This window comes from Desmodus rotundus, chromosome 11 (assembly GCF_022682495.2).
Source record: "Desmodus rotundus isolate HL8 chromosome 11, HLdesRot8A.1, whole genome shotgun sequence".
Lineage (NCBI taxonomy): Eukaryota > Metazoa > Chordata > Mammalia > Chiroptera > Phyllostomidae > Desmodus > Desmodus rotundus.
The window spans coordinates 73,451,099-73,470,810 of record NC_071397.1 but is presented as its reverse complement, the minus strand read 5'-3'; the positions used below and the strand labels follow the sequence as shown (position 1 = coordinate 73,470,810).

Genomic DNA, 19,712 nt, shown 5'->3' with positions numbered 1-19,712 from the left:
CTTTTAGAATCGTGATCATAATGAAAGTTACCTTGGCATGGCCTTTCTGCAGGAAGCCCATACCGTCAGTTGAGTTGTTCTGAGTTTCCCAGTGTTTTTTCTTTTGTTATTTTTTTACTCGAAAATATATGTTTACTTCCTACAAGGTTAGTAACTTCCTTGATACATAATATTAAAACTAAAAAAATCTGCAATAAAATAATTCTTCTTGGTTCTATTTTGTCACTATAGAAAGAGCCACAAATATATATAAATATTATTTTGTTTTGAAGTTTTAGTAAAATGTTTATTATACTTGAATTACTTATCATAAATATATTATGAAAACTGAGATAAAATAAAAAATAGCCATTCAAAGCAAATTCATGAAATGTGCATTTTATGTTCTTCGTTAATTCACTGTGAGAAAACATCTGCTAGAAATTACTTTAACTCTCATTTATAAAAGAAAAACCCAAAGTTCAGAAGTTTAGATGACTTGACCAAGATGTCTAAAAAGTGATGAAATGGAACTAAGACCTAGGTTTTAGTCTTTCTACTGCCCTATTTTGCATATCAGAAAAAGTATCCAATGCATAAAGAAAATAAACAATAGGGCCTTAAGTGACATTTTCAATCAGGACAGGTCATCACTCTAAAAGATCTTGATTTTCTCATGCAAATAAGCTACTTGTATGGAATATAGAAACAAAAATTGAGAATGTGCTCTTAGGTATTACCTATTCAGTCTTCTTTCATCTTTGTCACAGAAAAGCTTCTGTAGTTGTTATGCCTAAATTGTGTTTATAGGATGGAGTAGTAGGAAGAATGACTGAGGATGTCCGCAGAGGCACTAATGAAACATGGCTCACTGAGCAACTGGTTGCCACATGCCTACACAAGATAATGTACGAAAGAGGGGGAAAAAGAAAATTAAAGGACCTTGACCTCATTAGCAACAAAGCAACAGGGTTCTGTCATCTAAACTACAACAAACCAAAAAATATAACAGAATAATCCAAAAGTTCCAATAAATTTTTAGCATCTTAATTTTAATTTTATTAATAATATAAAACATTTTATTATCACTAATTAATAATTGTGAAAGCAATGTGTTATAACTGGCTTCCTTATTTAAAAAAACCTTCTTTCAGCATTTAGTGATCCTGGGTATCTAAGGTTTATATTCAATTTATTTTGATACACTGTTTAAATAAAAAACAACTGACACAGACCAGTTGCAAAAAGGGACATTGTTGCCTGTGCTTCCTAAATCGTTATGCTTACGTTTGTGTTTCATCTACCAATTATTTAAATATTGTTAATAAAATTCAGCTAGTAAATTTACATCTGCCTAAGTTTCAATCAACTACTCTTGCAGCTAATCAGAAAGTGCTAATTTTTAAACAAATGGGTTAAAAACTGAAGCAATTCATCTGGGTGACTTTTAAGCATGAACAAAAAAAGTGTTCCCAAGTTTTTTTTAATTTGTAGTGATTTTTAAAGAGAAAAGCATATCTAAACAAACAGCATTTTTCAGAAATCTTGAAAACTAAAAGAGAAGCCAAGTATTGGGGAAAATTACCATCCTTTCCAATATTTTCTTTCCAAGCACGCCTTCTAAGCTCTTCCTTTATCTCAAGGCTGATGCCTCAGTGGTTCTCAATGTGACATATTAAAAATTAACAACAAAAAGAGGTAAACCCAAAGAATACCTACTTTTGGTTGCTTCAAACTATATCTGAAATCCACAAATTCACCTTAGAAATGACTATACTTAGATTTTTACAAGTCGAGACGAGCAAATAATTCTCTTGGGATAATCAAACAAATAACCTTGAGACCTTGATACACACACAAACACACACGATTTTGATATAAAGTACTGACACATTGGGCATACAAAAAATCATTTATTTTTAGGAGCTTATTATTTTCAAAATTTTTCTTTCACAAATAATGTTGAAGAAAAAAAGGGTAACATAAAAAAATCTCTTCCAGGAGAACAAAAAACCCCTACTCATTGCAGACTTATTTTAAAAAATTCATTTTCTCTACCAAGGTCCTATGTTCATATAAAAAAGGGTGCACTAAGATCAGACCATATCAAAGTTATTTCTGATGTGACCTCACCATTCTACTTAGATGTAAACAAATATAATGAACGGCTGTTTTATTTTACCTGCTGTTTGAAATTGTTAAGCAACCAGAGGAAAAGGCTGTAGTGATTTAACTTGCACCGTACAATTCAGGGCGAACGAGCTTCAGGAGCACTGAGCATGGCCAATGAGCATGCAAGGAAACAAGGCAAGAATCAACACCACAAAAAAGGAAGTAATTTGCTAGGTAGCCTATAATTAGCCTCTGAACTTACAGTAGAGAATATTATTGAGGCAAATAGCTTAAGAAGCTTTAAAAAAGGATTAGTCATTCACATGAATGAATAAGCCCAGAATTTAGTTACTGGAGCTGAGGAAGGAGGGGAACACATCAGAAAAGCGATATACCCCGCTCTGTTTCAGGGTGCACAGACCTCAACCAAGAAACTTTGGCGGTTATGCTTCTAGATATTTAAATGGTTATCTATGTGAGAGGACACTAATCAAATGATAAAATCACCCAATTAAACTAGAAAGACATAAACAATAAAAATACAATGGCGGGACAGTTTAACAAAGATTAACTACGGTAGGTAATTCCAAAGTATTAGTAAATATAATATTATTTCTGTACAGAATAGGACTGGACTACAAAAAATGTTATATCAATTCTTGATTTAGAAAGATACTCAACTTTTTCAAATAATGTTTTATCCACTGCCAGAGGTAAAATTTTGATAATAGGAAGAAAATTAAGTGGTGCTGAAATTGATCTTGAGATATTCCAGTTGCAATGAAATTATCTAAAATATTTCATTTTAAAAGAGAATGAATTTTATGTAAGTTTTGCTTAAAATTAAGTGAAGCTTCATTATTAAATTATTCAAGGATAAAGCACAAAACATCAATGCATATTAATCCAAATTATGAAATGAGTTGAAAATATTTAATTAAATGACTGACAAGACATGAAATATTATTTTTAAAAAAACATTAAAATTGAGGCTCAAAAGCATTTACTGCCTAAATTCACACCACTCCTGATTTTTGCCTGAAATAGCATGACAGTTTAAAAATATGGCTCCCGGTTCTTTGACACTTTCACATAAAATGTTGGGGTCTAAGTCCCTTCCTCTTGAGTCTAAGCAGCCTTGTGACTGCTTTGCTCAAGTGACACTAACTTCCTTAGTTAGCACGGAAAAGATCATGCAGCTTCCACTTGGGTCCCCTGAGACTCTGGCCCGGGAGACAGACAGCCTTCACGTAAGAAGTCCCCTGCCCTGAGACTACCGTGCTGGCAACGCCACATGCAGGCCCTCCTGAGACAGTGGCAGCTGACCACCCTCACAACAAACAGCCAAGTGAGTTGACATCTGACCACAACCCCATGAGAAAGCCCCAGTGTGAACGGGCCAGCTGAGCCCTTCCCAAATTCCTGACCCACATGTCATGTTCAAAATGAAATGGTTGTCTTATGCCCCTAGGTTCTGGAGGAATTTGTTAAGCAGGAGACACAGGAACCAGAAAACAGGTTTTATAACTAAAGAAGTACCTCTGTTACAGATGGGGTGCCAGGACACAGGTTCAGGCCCTAACATTCCATGGGATTAAAACTTTAAATGTATGGTGTTATAAAACATCAAAAATTCAGGTTCAAATATCTACCTTACTTTTTTATTTTTATTTTTTTTACCAGCCTAAACATATTATAACTTACTTTCAATCATTCACTCAGTCTCTTAAGAAATATCTGTTGAGCAATCTACTCTAGTCTGGGCCTCTGTGCTAAGTGCTGGTTTCAAAGACGCTCAAAGAATAATTGGGGGGGAGTAGATAATTAATCAAACATAAAATCATCACACAAACATACAATGACAAAAGGGGATGAAATACAATGTCAGCAGAGTCAAAAAGGACTCTCAAAGCCTAAACAGCAGGAACTGAAGAGGAGGCCAAGGTCAAACCTCATCAGCAGTGTTATAAACTACAATCTTTATGGAGGGCAATGGGGAGGCCTTATAGATTTTTAAGTAAGACAATGAAATGTTGAGATTCTCTTTATTTTATTTTTATTAAATTTACTGGGTGACATTGGTTAATAGAATCATATAGGTTTCAAGTGTACATTTCTATGACACATGATCTGTACATTGCACTGTGTGCCCACCACCCAGTCAAATCCTCTTCTGTCACCACACATTTGGTTCCCTTTACCCCCGAGCCCCCACCCCTTTCCCTCTGATAACCACCATACTGTTGCCTATGTCTGTGAGTTTCAGTGTTATATCCCACGTGAGTGAAATCGTATGGTCCTTTGGTATTTCTGACTTATTTCCCTTAGCATAATATTCTCAAGGTCCACCCATGTAGTCACAAATGGCAGTACTTCATCTTTTCTTATGGCTCAGTAGTATTCCATTGTATATCTGTACCACTTCTTCTTTATCCAGTCACCTACGGAAGGACACTTTGGCTATTTCCATGTTTAAGCCACCGTGAATAACGCTGCAGTGAACATAGGGGTGCGTATATCTTTGCAAATAAATGTTTTGAGTTTCTCGGGTGGATAGCCAGGAGAGGGATCGCTGGGTCATACAGTAACTGCATTCTTAATTTTTTGAGGAACTGCCAGACTATTTTCCAGTGGCTGCACCAGTCTACATCCCCACCAGCAGTGAAGGAGGCTCTGCAGATGTTTGAAAAGATGCTCAGCTTCACTAGCTACCAGGGAACTGCAAATCAAAACCACACTGAGCTACCACCTCACACTTGTTAGAAGGGCTATAATCAAGAAGACAAGTAATGACAAGTGTTGGAGAGGTTGGGGGGTAAGAGATTTTCATTTTAAATATGATTTTGGCTGTTTTAATAATTTATACATTGACAATGCCAGCCTCTGGCTTATGGTCTAAATAAGTAAGTTTGGTATACAAATAGTCATTTTATGCTTACAACATGCCAAGAGCTAAGAAATTAATCAGCAAAAAAAAAATTAACAAAAGGGAGCACAGGGCAGAAAACAGGTAATTTAAATACAGTGAAATAAAAAGAATCTTATAGTGAGTACAAAGAGTTATCAAAGAATATAGGAAGGATGCTTAATGCAGATATGGGGGGTCAAGAAGAATTCTCAAAAGAAAAAATGTGACGCAGAGACTGGAAGAGTGGATAAGTGTGAAAGAGGTGAACAAGAATTGGAGTGTAAGGGCAAAAAGTGGCTCCACCATGACAAAACCTCCTGTCACTCACTACATCAAAAGCTCATAATTAAGGGAGTGATAGAGTGCTCAAGGAACAAAGAGAAGTTTAATATGACTAAAGGTTTAGGGGGGCACTTGCTAAGAAACAAAGTTAGGAGTGGTAAAGGGGAGTCAGGCCACTCAGACACATGTAAACCAGGTTTAGATTCTATTCTAAAAGCAAGAGGCACACATCAAAAGCTTAAGAAGGGGAGTGCCAAGGCCAGTCTTGCATCTTAGGAAGAACCCACTGGCTGGAGTGTAGAGAATACATTGGAATGGTCAAGACAAAAGCAGTGGGACCATGTAGGAAGCTGTGGTTAAAATACAGGAGAAATGGTGGTGGCCTGGGCAAGGGTAATGCCAGTAGAGATGGAGGAAAGTAGAGAAGATAGAAATATTTTTAGAATTGCAAGACCTTGGTGCTTGATCAGAAGGGGGTAGGTGAGAAAGAGGAAGAACTCAATGATGACTGCCAAGTTTCTGACCTGGGTATAACTGAGGGAAACAGAGAACAGTAAAGGAAGAGCAAGGCATTATGGGTATGGGAGGGAAGAGGAGGAGACGGAGTTTTGTTCTGAGAAGTTAAAGGTGTCTTTGGGTGTGAAATGTCCAGGAGAGAGCTAGCTATATGGTACTGAAGGTGAGAAGAGTGATCTGGGATGGAGATGAAGATGTGGAAGTCAAGAGCATATAGGTGTTACTGGAAACCATGGGAGTGGATGAGATACGAGAAGAGAGAGGATTTAGGATCATGCAGACACCAACAGTAACAGATGGTAAAATAAGAAAGCTCAAATGGAAACAAAAGGAATGGCCAGAGAGTTAAGAACAACACAGGATTGTACACTGCCATTAAAACTTAACAACACGTCAAATCATAGCTTTTCTAAACTCAATTCCTCTTGATTTCCTTACATGAAGATGAGGCTGAGTTTGGTAGAAATCTTTCTCTGGTTCTAAATTTGGGCAAGAGCCTTCCACTTCCTCAAAACATGTAATTAAGCTTCTTCCTCTTCTTCGACTGAAAGACTTGTGATTTTGTACAACACATATAAACTTAAAGGAAAAAATAAAATATATTTAACTCATAAATACAGGGTATGGCAAAACTAGGTTTATAGTTGTGAATATGCAAAATACAGTTTATTCTTATATTATTATTTATTAATTATTGTATTATTTTCCATATGGACAAATGTAAACCTACTTTTGTGTAATAACAAACTTAAAGTCTGTAAAAAGGTCATGGGTTTTAGAACCAAGTGGGCCTGAATTGAAATCCTACCTTTGCCATTTTCTACCTAGGTGGCGTAGGATAAGTTATTTATTCTCTAGAACCTTGAGTTTCCTTGTATAACATTTCTACTGACGGCTACAGTACATAAATGAAGCTGTTCTTGTTTTCTTGAACCCACTCTTATGAGAAAGCCAAGCCTGTCACTTCCAATGAAAACAGCATTGATCATGGCTACGAACAATCCCCTTGTTGGGAAATGCAATGGTAAATTTCAATCCTTATCCTGTTGAAACTGTCAGAAGCATTTAGACAAAAATGATCGTGTCTTCCTCTTTATTTTTTAAAATTTCTTTTAAGATTCTATTTATTTAGTTTGAGAGAGGGGGGATGGGAGGGAGAAACAGAGGGAGAGAAACATCCATGTGTGAGAGAAACATTGACTGGTTGCCTTTCCCATGCCCCCATCAAGGGACCTGGCCAGCAACCCAGGCATGTGCCCTGACTGGGAATCAAACCAGTGGCTTTTTGGTTCGAAGGCCAGTACTCAATCTACTGAGCCACACCCACCAGGGCCACTTCTTCCCTTCTAAAACACCGTCTTTGTTTGGCTTCTGGGTAGCCACTATACTGCGATTCCCTTCATGCCTAACTGGCCCACCCCCTTTCAGACTTCTCGCTCGTTCTTTTGTACGTGCCAAGCTCCATATATATAAACACCGGTATGCCCCAACTCAATCCTCATCCCCCTCTATCTATTATCATGCCCCAGATGACCTCATCTAGTCTCACAACTTTAAATAAATATCATCTACAGGTCCAAAAGGTTCAAATTGATATCCTGTTCAGCTCTCTCTTCTGAATGCAAGACACCAAAAGCCTACTCAACACCCCTTCATAAATGACTGGCCAGCTTTTCAAACTTGGTGCAATTCTCCCTAAACTTAGTCCTTTTCCTACAGTATTCCTCGTCTTATTAAAGGGCATGAGCTTCTTCTTTCAATGGTTTAGGCTCAAGAGCTGAGTCATCCCTGACTCTTTTTCTTCCATTCCATACCCAACCAGCAAATTCTGTTAGCTGTAACTACAGGACATATTCAAATTTCAACCAGATCAAACCATGTTCACCTCCATCACTCTGGTCTAAACTACATTATCCCTCCTCTGGATCATGGCCATAGCCCTCTAAACTCCGGTCTTTGTGGACATCCTTGACTCCTGTAACAACATGCTCTCCACAGAGAGCCAGGATAATCCCTTTGAAAGGATAAGTCATACCTGGTTAGCTCGAAACTGTCTTACAGTTTAGCTTCCCATCTCAGAGTAAATGCAAATGCTCTATGGCCTCTTAAAAAACCCTACCCAACCAGCTTTCATCATTCCTCTGGTTGTTTTCTTCATATTGCTCCCAAATCTCGTTGCCTGTGCTTTGGCCATGTAGATCTCTGCCACTCCTGGAACACCCCCAAGCATGTTCCTCCCTCTGGAACTTTACACCTGCTTTTCCCTTAGATGTCCTGGTGGTTTGCTCCCTCACTACCGTCAGGGAGACCTATGTTCAAAAGTCACCTTGTAAAATAAACCCTCGCTGACAACTCCCCCCAAAATATTAAATATATAAAGAACTCCCCCATATTTCTTATCACCCTTCCCTTGCTCCTTTTTCTGTATAGCCCCATCGTCTCCTAATATACTTTACTTATTTTATTGTCTGTCTCCCCCTCCCCCAGCCTAGCATATAAACTCCATGAAGGAAGAGGGCTTTGTCTGTTTTTGTTCTCTGTATCCGTAATACCTACACCAGTGCCTGTATGTAACACGTATTTAGTATGTAAGTGAATTAAAATTAAATAATAAAATATGTGTTAAAATGTTTGAATAACAGACATTTAGCAAAGGCTTGTTCTTATATTTTGGAAACTTCAAAACGCAAGTATTAATTACCTCAAAATTAATGGAGCAAATAGTACTGGTAAAGTTGAAAAAGAAGGCTATATTCTAGGGATTATTTTCCTGTAAACACTGAATTTTTACTTTAAGACAGAACTTTATTTGAAAAGTTCATTTAGCTTATTACATGAAACTCTTCTGACAAAGTAATTTTGAACAAAATAAACATTTTTTAAAAAACACGTTATAACTTTGAAGATACGTCATATTGCCATGAATGGTCCAAAATAAACTTAGCAAAGTTATATATTTTTAAAGATTTTATTAGTTTATTCTCAGAGAGAGGGGAAGAGAGGGAGAAAGAGAGGGAGAGAAACGGTAATGTGAGGGAGAAACTTCAGTCGGTTGTCTGGTTGTCTGTCGTACACCCAATCCAGGCACGTGTCCTGACCAGAAATCAAACCGGGGGGACCTTTTGCTTTGCAGACTGACGCCTAGCCAACTGAGCCACACTGATCAGGGAGAAATTATGTCTTTTTTAAGTGAAGGTAATAAATATTTTGAAAGGAGCAAGATGATTACTAATATTCGCTTCCAAAAATTAGAAAGAGCTCTAGGAAATATGTGCATGGGGAGTAAGTAATGGATGACTTTATTACTTTAGATTAAACATAAGAAGAGGCACTGTAATGTGCTTACTGAAAGGTTAGCTGGTAATCCAGAACTGGTTTAATAAAATCTGCCTAGAAAGGAAGCGGAAAAGAAAAAGAGACCTACAGATGTCTGGGAACTTCAAGGAAAACTTACTTATGCCACCAGATAAAGCTGAGAAGGAATCCTGCCAACAAGGTCTGAGTTGGCTGCTTGAAGGCACTAAGTACATTCCTAAAGCACCTCATGGTGCTTGGCAGACAGGTGCCCAGTACGTGTTTGTTAAGTGCATACGTGGTGCACTAACACATGAGAAAGGTAATTACGAGAAATTACCACTCAGGTATGTCCACACTGCCCATCACAAACTCTTAATAAAAAGCTGGGAGCTCAAGTTCTGAGACTCTCCTTTTTCTGTCTCTCACATGAGAAGGAAGGAAGAAGCTTTAAGTATAAAATCTAAGCTCCCCTCTAGAAGAAACAAAATCACCACTTGGGTTGTCACCTTAGTGAAGTGGCACTAGGTTCGTTATTGGAGCTCCAAGGCAGCGGAGTGCAATGCAGGCTCTCTCTGTGTCTCCCCATCTCCAAACACCTGGGGGAGACAAGTGACACCCAGGCAGCCCCAGGCCAGGTCCTCACCCCCAGAGCTCAGCCTTCAACTGGGGTTTCCTCCCCAGAAATCAATGCCAGTTAAAATCGGATTTGAACGATAACAGAAATAAAAGAAATTGTTAAAGATAAATAAAGACATTGTTAAACAGGTATTATTAAAGAGACAAAAGAGGAAAATAAGGGCATGCATCAGTAAGGTAGGAAAGCAGTTGTTACATTACCCTCCAAACACACACACAAACACACAAATTTGAGACACAAAAGAATAAGCTTACATATGCCTTAATTTTCACTTTTCAAATCTGTGGAGTGACTTAATAGATTCCAGTCTCGTATTATTCTTCACATTTTCAGGATTACCAGAATCACACCTGACATGACAAGATCTGTACATTCACCTGTGAGAAGATGACTGCATTCAAACTCCGTAACAAAGGTGACAGTTTCTAAAAATATACAGGTTGCTTTAAGGTTTAAGGGAAAAAATGTAGGTTACACTTTTACCCACAAAGTGTCTGGGTGACTCGGAGTTTAATAATAGGATACATAAGCCTCACCCCTGGGTCACTGATTCAGGATGACTACAGTAGACTCTCATTTTAGGCCATTACCATCCAGCAGCTGTTTGGTTCAAAATCTGTAGGAGAAATGTGCTGCGTGTCTCTATTAATACTCATCTGACAGGTGTGTACATTCCAGCTCCTATGCAGCTGCCAACTGCGACACTTCGATGCAGAGTGATGAAAGCTGCAACAGCTGTTACCTTGAGAAAGCATGCCCAATTCTCTCCTGTCTTTATCTAAAGTATTAAATATTAATACTACATTTTATAACAGATTTTACTGCCGAAAATCAGAAAGGGATCTGTGGAGGATTTCTGAAATGAAATCATATCATTTCATTATTGCATTTCGTTTCACGAAACAAAGAAGGCAACAACCATTGCTCCTAGGACAATGTGGCAAAGCCGGCTGAGGAGGTCAACAGTCCTCAAGGCTCAGTGGCCTGTAGGAGACTGCAGACATCCCAGGGATTGTGTGCCCTTGAGCCAGTCACGCATGCAACGTAGGACCCTGGGAAGTGCACTTCCAAATGTTCAGGACCGAAACATAATGCACCCAGGCAATACGGAACGACATACCCCCGCCACCTCTGTCCTGGTGCTTCAGAGACTCTGGGTCAACACCTGTGCAGAGTCGAAGATTCTGACCTATCAGTTCAAACCCGCACCACGGCCACAGGAAACTAGATGGTACCTGCCGCACCGTGAAGCCATCCATTCAGGAGGGTTCCCCACAGCCTCAGTAACAGCGACAAAGGGAGGATCATGTTTTGAAAAATAAAGCCATTATGTTTAAACCACGGTATGGGGGTATTTATGTCATTGACTAATTTGCTACGTCTGTGCTGAAGCAATGACGACAGCCATCCACTGACCTTTACCACACATTCCGTCTGTGGCTCCCATGGAAGCAAGACTCATCCGCGAATCTGCATCCCTATCTTCCACATCCACCTTCACACCTTCTTTCAAAGCATGAAGCATCTCCTTTTAGGAGAAAGTTAATTTAAATAGGCGATAGGCCAACTCACACCTAGGATGCATTGTTTTTATGTTTGTATGTAGTGCCTAACAGGGACTCTGCTTTATTTTCTCAAATTATGTTACATAATGCATTATTTGGCACAGACCCAAAAAATGCTGGAAAGTCACTAACAACTTTTTATTTGAAGTATATCATTTTATTTCAAAAGGTCTTAAGAACCCTGCCAAGTTCAGGCTTGACAGATTTGCTTCTGTCACACCCAAGAAACATCGTAAAATAAGAAAGAAAGTACTCACTCTGCCCTTTTGATCTCGTTCAGCAGGACAACAAAACAACTCTGCAGCGTGATTTTGTTTTAATTAGAACTGGTGTGTCATTACAGACCACGGTCTGCAATTCCACCACGTTGATGAGGAAATTAAGACACAAACAGGTTAAGTGACACAGAAACACAGATCCTTTCAATAGAAGGGACTTTAGAACTAACCCTGATCAGAAATATTACAACCACAAGCTCCTATTTTTATCCAACTGAAAAAAAAAATGCCATTTTTTTGTATAAGCTTAAAGTCTGTCCAAAAACTCTTCAGTTCCAAGTGTACTAGCAAACTTAGCACACCCATCAGTTCTGCCTTTGTCTTCTGTATCAGAACTATCAAGACTGTGTTTTGTCTTAAACACCAAGAAGCTCAGGGAGAATTTAGTGCTCACATGGAACACCCCTTCCCAGGGGTGGTTTCTGGGGGTTACCTCATCCTTTCTCCATCACTCACCTTTTCATAAATTCAATAACTATTAGTTCAGCATCTGTGTATATGTCAGTGTTCTAGGAGCTAAACATACAGGAGTGAATAAGTTATGTGGAAACTCCTGTTTCATGGAAATTAATTACAGAAGTAGAAGATAGAGTATGGCAGCATTATGGAGAAAATAAAGAGCAGGAAAGGAGATCAGGAATGTGGGGCCAGGCTCATCTTTAAAAAAGAGTGATTAGTGAATGCCATAAGGGAGACATTTGCAGACAGACCTGGAAGGGAGAGGTGGGAGGAGTAAACCAGCAAAGAGAACGGCCTCAGGGATATTCCAGGCACAAGCAGCAAGTGCAAAAACCCTGAGGTAGCACAGTTTGGCCAGCATGACTCATCTTTTTGTTGTTTATTGTTTTAAGTAAAACGTATTTTTCATTATTGAAAATTCGGTCACATACTTTGGAAGAAGATCAGCAACACATGCAATCATAAACGCTGCAGACAACCTTCAGATACTACGACGCTCCAAAGGAGTTTTTAGAGGTTGTGCATTGCGATGATACTTCACCTTGCCACCCTCCCACTCCCATTTCTTCTCCACTAACAGATCAAAACATCGACTTCATAAAACTAACTCACAGAAGTAAAACAAAAACAAAACCTGCTTTGGGGAAAAGGCCACCTTTAGGAAATCAAACTGCAAAGCAGAGTACCCAACCCACAGTGATTACCTCTCTTGAACTTGTAACCCAGTATATTTGTATCCCTGTTTAACAGTAAGCACTACCTGGTATTGTTACTCTGTTTACATCTCATTATATGCTACTTTGTATCATTGTGTACACATCTGCTCTCACAGTGACTTCACTGGAGCAGGGCTCATAACATTGGAAATGTCTAAAGGCCACCACATGTCTTTGCACGTGGATGGGACCAATATCTGTTTGATGGTGATGTCATAGAAGCAACCACAAAGAGCAGCTAACATCCTCCTGTTTTAAGTATCTGTTTGTGAATAAAGCCTGAAAGAAACATCATTGTCTCTTACAGGCATTTGGATAATCTCAACCATCTTCGGGGAGTTACTGTTTGTGTAACATTCCATTCTGTCTAAATTTCCCTTTGCATTTTCAGTTGGGTACACGCTTTCCGTCTAGACACAAGCATAGATTAGCCCCAGAGCACAAAGGAACCACACTGTGCTGTGTGGGATCCTGTGCAGTTCGCTTCAGTCAATGTTATTAAAGGAAAGGGAATCAACATGAAACTACCAGATACAGAGACTATAAGACACTGTCCATACAGTCTAGCAAGACAGACAGACACAAAATGGAAAACACACAGAAGTATCTTGAAAGTATATAAACAGTGGCCTGGAGGGTGAGGGAAGGCCACTTCCCTCTGTGGCCTTCCCACCTGGAGGGTCACAGAAAAGTTGGCACCTCCACAGCCAGGGTGAAAGATGAACAGGCCTAGGGCAATCAGACAGGATCAAAGGGCATTCGGGATTCTGCAAAACACTGGCAGAAGCATAACAGACTGGGCACTGCCAGAAGCACACACTCACCATCAGTGAAGGAAAGCAGGTCTGTTGCACTCTTTATCTTTCCAAGAAAAAAAAAAAAAAGCTTTCAAATAAGGAGCTGAGGAACAAAGTTTCACCCCCACTTGTTCCGCTAAACCTCTTAGCTTAGCTTTGCTCTCTCTGTTTTGTTAACTCTTAAAAAAATTAAGTACTGTGCTGGCATAAAAGTTCAGTGAGGAAAAGTACTTTAACTTTACTGTGGAAAAAAATAAAACTGAAAAGTGGGCAAGAGCCAAGGAATAAATAAATTACACTTCTGGAATATATACAAGGAGCAAATTCTTTTTTAAACAATCAGGTATCACTGACCAGAAACATTAACTCCAACCTCTCCGTTCACTAAGTGAATACGTATTTATTTTATGCCCACAATTTGTTAGTTTCTGGGATACCAGGCCTATGAGGCACTCTCACTGTCCTCATTTCTGAGCAAGCTCTTGCTTGCAATGTAGTAAAAGTAACAAGCAGAGGGCAATTCACTGTGCCTTGGTTTTTTCCGCGCTTGCTCAGAGCAGAGTTAAAGTCCAGGCGAGTTAACCAGTGAGGACGAAACATACTTAAATAATTACAGCAACTGATAGAAGTAAGAAACTGATAGAGGTCCTCAGTAAGGGCGTCTAAGCACCTCTTCCTGTGAGTAGGGAGCTGGCGAGCTGGACTTCCTGGCCAGTGATTTGGAATGCTGAATGGGGCGCAGAGGAGGGGACATGGCGGGGGTGAAGTTACCTGGGAGCTCAGGTAGACTTTGAGGCACTCCTCGCACACGGCCTTCTTGCAGCAGGGCAAGGGCTTGATAGGCTTGTCTTCCAGGCACACCCGGCACATCAGCACCATGAGGGGCGCATAGGGATCCCCTACCCCACCCAGGCCAGAGTAGGGTGGAGCTCCCAGCAGGCTGGGCACTGAGAACGGCTCGGGCGCCAGGTAGAACTCCAGCTCGATGCTGCCGCCATCGGGGGACAGGGGGTCCGTTGGGAGGGAAAGCCGGGGGCTCGGAAAGGAGGCGGGGGCGCTGGGAGGGTCCATCACCGGTGGAGCCCGAGGTGGCGAGGCGGGCGGCGAGAGCTGCTCCGCGGTGGGGTCCTGGGGCAGGTCTTTCTCCACGCAGAACACAGAGCAAAAGACTTGCCTCTTGGCGGGGGGCGGGCGCCGTTGACCCAGCACATCCAGGACCAGTGCGTCCGGGGACCCAACGCGGGTTCTCGGCTTTGGCTCCTCTCCGGGGGGCACCTCCTGCTGTTCATCCCCTCCCTCTTTTCGGTCCCCAGCTTCTTCCTCCTCCTCTCGCAGCTGTTGTTGCAAAGTCTGGGGGTTGAGGGGCACGGTGAGAGCCAGTCCCGCGGGCTGCCTGGGCGCTTGGCTCTCCGTCCAGCCTGGGGCCCCCCGGCTCCGTGCGGGCTCTGGGGCGCTGGTGTCCACGCAGCCCGAGTCGCTTCCGCAGCCACCGCCACTCGGGTCCCCGGAGGCTGTGCACGGCCCGGGCGCCCCACCGCTGTCCCCCCGCGGCCTCGGGGGCTCGGGGTGGCCCGTGGCGGCTCCAGCGGGGTCTCCCGCCTCCTGGGGCCCTCCGCCGCTCACCGTGCTCTGCTCCTCGCCCATCGCCGCCCGCGGCCCGCGCCGCCGCTGCCCATCCAGCCGCCGGGACCCCCACCCGGCGCCGGCGGGCAGCGGGGGCAGCGGCTCGGCTCGCCTGGCGGCTGCGCTTCTGCTTCCGGGTCCCTCCTCCGAGTCCGGGACGCCACGAGCTCCCTCCGGGGAGCCCTCGCTCCCGGGCCGCGGAGCGCGGGGAGCCGGGCCCGGCCCTCCGCTCCTCCTTCTCGTCCTCCCGCGCGGCCGGGCACAGCCTCGGGGGCGCCGAGGGCCGCTCTCTCCCGGCGCGGGCACGCCCGTCCTGCATGCAGATCGGGGCGGCGCCGGGGCCCCGCGAGCCCCGGGCGGGGCAGAGGGGTCCGGAGGGAGGCGGCGTCAGTCCCGCGCCATCGCGCGTCCTGGCTGCGGACCGCGCGGGACAGGCGGCTGGAGGGCGGTGGTCCTCGCGTCTAGGGGCCTGTGGCGCCGCCGCGGCGCGCCCCAGGAGGTGCAGCCAGAATGCCAGCGAACCGCGGGGGGCCCCAGTGGAAGAGGCCGGAGCGGGCGACCTCCCTCTGCTCCGGCTTCACCTAGCGCCCTCGTCGCTGCCCCTGACCCCACCCCTCTGGCGCACACCTCCCCACACGTACACACGCTCACTGGCACCCGCGCGCTCACCCACACGCACCCCAGAGTGGGTGTGATCTTAAGAGCCGGGATGCGCTCTCGCGCCCGGAATTCACACTCGGCCTCAACAAAACCCTCCAGAGCAGGCAGGCTGCCCTTTGGGCTTGGCATCGAGTGGAACTTCCTACAAAACCACTCCATGCTCAGAGCTGGAAGGAGAAAACACTGGCTGCAGAGAACTTGGTTTCTCTTGGATCCAGCCAATTTTAAATCCCCCAAAGAGAGCGTTCAGAGAAGTACTCTAAGAATTATTCACGCAAAATGTGGTATATACAGCTGTTTTCTGCCTAATGGGGTAAGAAGGATTTGAAATCCACACACAAGTGAAAAAGCACTTTTAAGCTGGACCAGAGGGCCAAATGGAATCCTGATGAGCACTGATAACTAGTGAATTTAAGATTTATCGCTTTTTCCTCCTCTTCAGTGTTCTTTTATGAACTATTTTTAATCCTTTAAATATTCCGAAATGAGTAGCACAAGATCATAAATGGCCTGGCCTCGTTGTGAAACTGAATCATTGGTGGGAATCATGAGGAGTTTCATTAGCATAACCATATTTATCTTCAAAACTGTTTCCAAGACAACAATTACATTTGAGCCAGAACTTAATTATGTGTTGATCTATCTTTATTTTACAGGAAGTATTAGTCACCCAGCCTGGTGTGTTTTAGTTCCCTAAAGCCAATGAAAACAGTTTTGGGAAGCCAGCCCCTGTTTTTCCATCTTGACGGAGAATTCAATTTACACATTCATGTCATAGGAAGGAGCTGTGAAGGGTGTACAATCTTTTTTTATCTTGAACTTGTTATTGGGTTGTTCTGAAATATTTTCCAAATCAGATACAAATGCTAGAAAGGTAACTACCTGTGCGATGTGAAAACAGGCAGCATAGTGAGCATCAGACACACCATAGACTGTGTCTGTCAGTGTGTCTGATGCTCAGTTGCAGCCCAAAGGGATGAATCCAATCCGTCAGTCTAAATGCCGCCTCATTTATCAGTCTGACCCGAGAACCAAGATTTCTTATTTGGAAGATTAAATGCTATTCAGAGATTTTTTTTTCAAGTTGGCTAATTAATTTCCTGGCGACTGCTGTTTTCGCCAAATGATACCTCTAGTGTTTACTGTTTTAAAGGCAGGAACAAGAGGCCCACATGTGTGCCTTTTGTGTATGCCACCTGAAAACTATTCTTTCAAAAGGGTTACAAAAATATTGTTTTCCAGGTGACCACAGGCTAAGGGTTAGACCAGAGTAGCCATAATGGATACAAAAAACCCCCAAAACAAACCCCCAAACAGTGTATCTCCCATATCTGTAGGAATGAAACCCCTCAAGGTCCTCCCATAGCTTGGGTCTCCCTACCCCTGCACACATTTGTCATAGGCATTCCAAGAATTTATTCTTGCAAAGCCCACCATTTTTTTCCTTCATACCTCAGGTTTCAGTTCATTGGCTGGGCTTTCCTAGACATGGAACGAACTCGAAGTTCCTGCTGGGATTCCTGAACGCAGCCCATGGCTCTCAGCCCTTCTTATTGCCAAGACTTCCTCCCTGCAGAATTCATCTGGCCTCTGGGAAAAGAGAAGCATGCATACCATGTCTCCACCCCCCAGACAGCCTCAGACTTGTCTGAGTCACCCGCCCAGCATCCCCTGGTGTTCAAACTGGGATCCACGGTTCGCTGGCAGCATGGAAATAAGTTAAAAGGCAAAGTTAAAACACGGATTATACCATTGATTTCCCCTGAAAAGGAATGCGTGAAGTACCTACGATGATTGTGCTGACAGGGTTCGCTTTTTAAAAAGGATTGTTTGAAAATATACTCTAGCATAAATTTCACTTATCTACCGCATCTTAATATTCTTGAAACATATACCATCTGCTCACGTCAGACTATATATGGTTGTTAGTATAACATAGCATGGTCTGCCACTACCAGTTTCGGTTCTCAATATTTCTTCGCCTGCAAATGCACCTTCCCTAAGCCTAAGACTTCAAGTAGGAGAAGTGACATAGTCAACTGCTTTTAGTCAGTAGTTTACATTATTTTTGCTATTTCCACTTTTCTTATCCCAGCCGTTGAATACGACTTGTTTTGGCTTTCTTGAAAATTTTTATTCAGACGTTAATTAGAAAATTAAAAAGCCTAAATTTGTTAATTTATTAGAAAAATATTCTGAGGTATCAAAAAAGCTGTAAATCATTAAATTTTACATGTCAAAGGTAAACTAATCTCTTCTTAACCATTGTGGAGCAGAAATACATAATGTTTAAATGCCATGAAATAATCATACAGCAGATACCTGACTTGTTTTTTTACCAGTCCTTCAGTGATCACATCAGGTAAAAAGAAATAAAAATCATTTCTTTTTAAAAACCATTTCCTGAAGAGGAATGAACGGGGTGGAATGGCTTTCTGGGTCTTGTGACAGGCACGCTGGAATGTTTCCTACTTTTCTCCCCTCTTCAGCCATGGAGGAAGAGACCTTCAAATTATTAGGGGAAAGGACATCAAATACAACAGAGAGGAATGCAACTTTTTTCACTTTCTTTTTGCACCTAAACTCCATAAGGAAAATCAAAATAGCAGACTTTTATAAGATAATGTTAAAATAAAACAAAACAGTATATTTCTTCGAATTGTAAAAGGAAAGCCCCAAAGCTTGGAAGACCGAGAAAGCCAAGAATAAGAAGGAGTGTAAAAAAGAAAGGAAGGAAGCATGGAAGGGCCTACTGCTCAATATAACCACTGAAACTACTTTAACATATTGGTATATTTTATTCTAGTGTTTGCATCTGTGTGTACTAAATATATATTAAACAATATATGCTCTTTTTTGTTTTTCTTTAATTTAATGATATATTCTGAACATTTTTTATATTATTAAACCATCTGTACATTAGGATTTGGGACCATAAAGAATGTTACTATATAGATGTGTCATAATTTATTTAACCAATTTTATTTTAAAAAATTGATTACTTATGATTTTAAATATACATAACACTTAATGTGTTAATATGTATTATATTAACGTAGAAAATAAACTTTGTATACATTCCTAACATAACACAGCATGAAGTCCTAAGAACTGAGTTGCTGCAGAAAAGGGTGGATACAATATTGAGGCTTTATCACAGAAACTCAATTATAGTCCTGTCAATAGTGAGCGTATGAGAGAGATTACTTTGCTAATCATTATAAGGAGATTTTTGAAAATTAAAAATGGTGTAACTAATACCTCACCTTTTAATTAATGAGCACATCCTCGTCAATAAAAGGGGGAAAAGCAAGTATTAATGGTCAATGACTGTTGGGGCATGTGTAATGCAGCACTGTGTTATGGCACGTTATTCCCGGGGTTAGGGTTGTGGCAGCTTCCCCTTCCTTATCTTTTTTAATTTCCTCTTTACCTCTTCTGTTGACAATAGGGCTCCAAAAATGTTCAGAGCTCAACTCAGTCAATAGTTAATACTTCTAAATCCAAGATGCCAATCCCTCATTTATAAAATACAGGTGTATTTATTCGATTCCCCCAAACTCATTCTCTAATGAGTACTGTGCCGAGGAAGTCCCATCTCAGCCCACAGCGTGGAAGCTGGTGGGATTAAGAGAAGAGGTTCACTAACAAAGCAACATCAACCCTTTCTCCCCTGAGAGGACCAGTCTCCTCTTTGTTGAAGGAGTGCCCAAGACCTTGCAGTTTCAAGGCAACTCAAAGTTTCCACTACTGTGTTTTTTGTTTGCTAGAAATTGTCAGCCCTCGCTCTGCGTCTAGAAATCCCCCGTCTCCTCTTCCCAAGGCGCATGGTCACATGTAGAGAGAGGCAAGTTCTCTCTGTTCCTCAGCTTCCCTTTTTGAA

General features: G+C 41.8%; 1 protein-coding gene across 3 annotated transcripts in view; it reads right to left on the bottom strand.

Annotated features, from left to right (window-relative positions):
- The window catches only part of RNF217 (ring finger protein 217), a 117,058-nt gene extending 101,729 nt beyond the window's left edge, over positions 1–15,329 (bottom strand). For all 3 annotated transcript variants that reach the window (XM_024552078.4, XM_053913628.2, XM_053913629.2), the window contains exon 1: positions 14,318–15,329. In XM_024552078.4, coding sequence (XP_024407846.2) covers positions 14,318–15,190 — 873 coding nt within the window. In that variant the 5' untranslated portion in view covers positions 15,191–15,329. The remainder of the gene's footprint in view (positions 1–14,317) is intronic.
- Between the last annotated feature and the right edge of the window lie 4,383 nt (positions 15,330–19,712).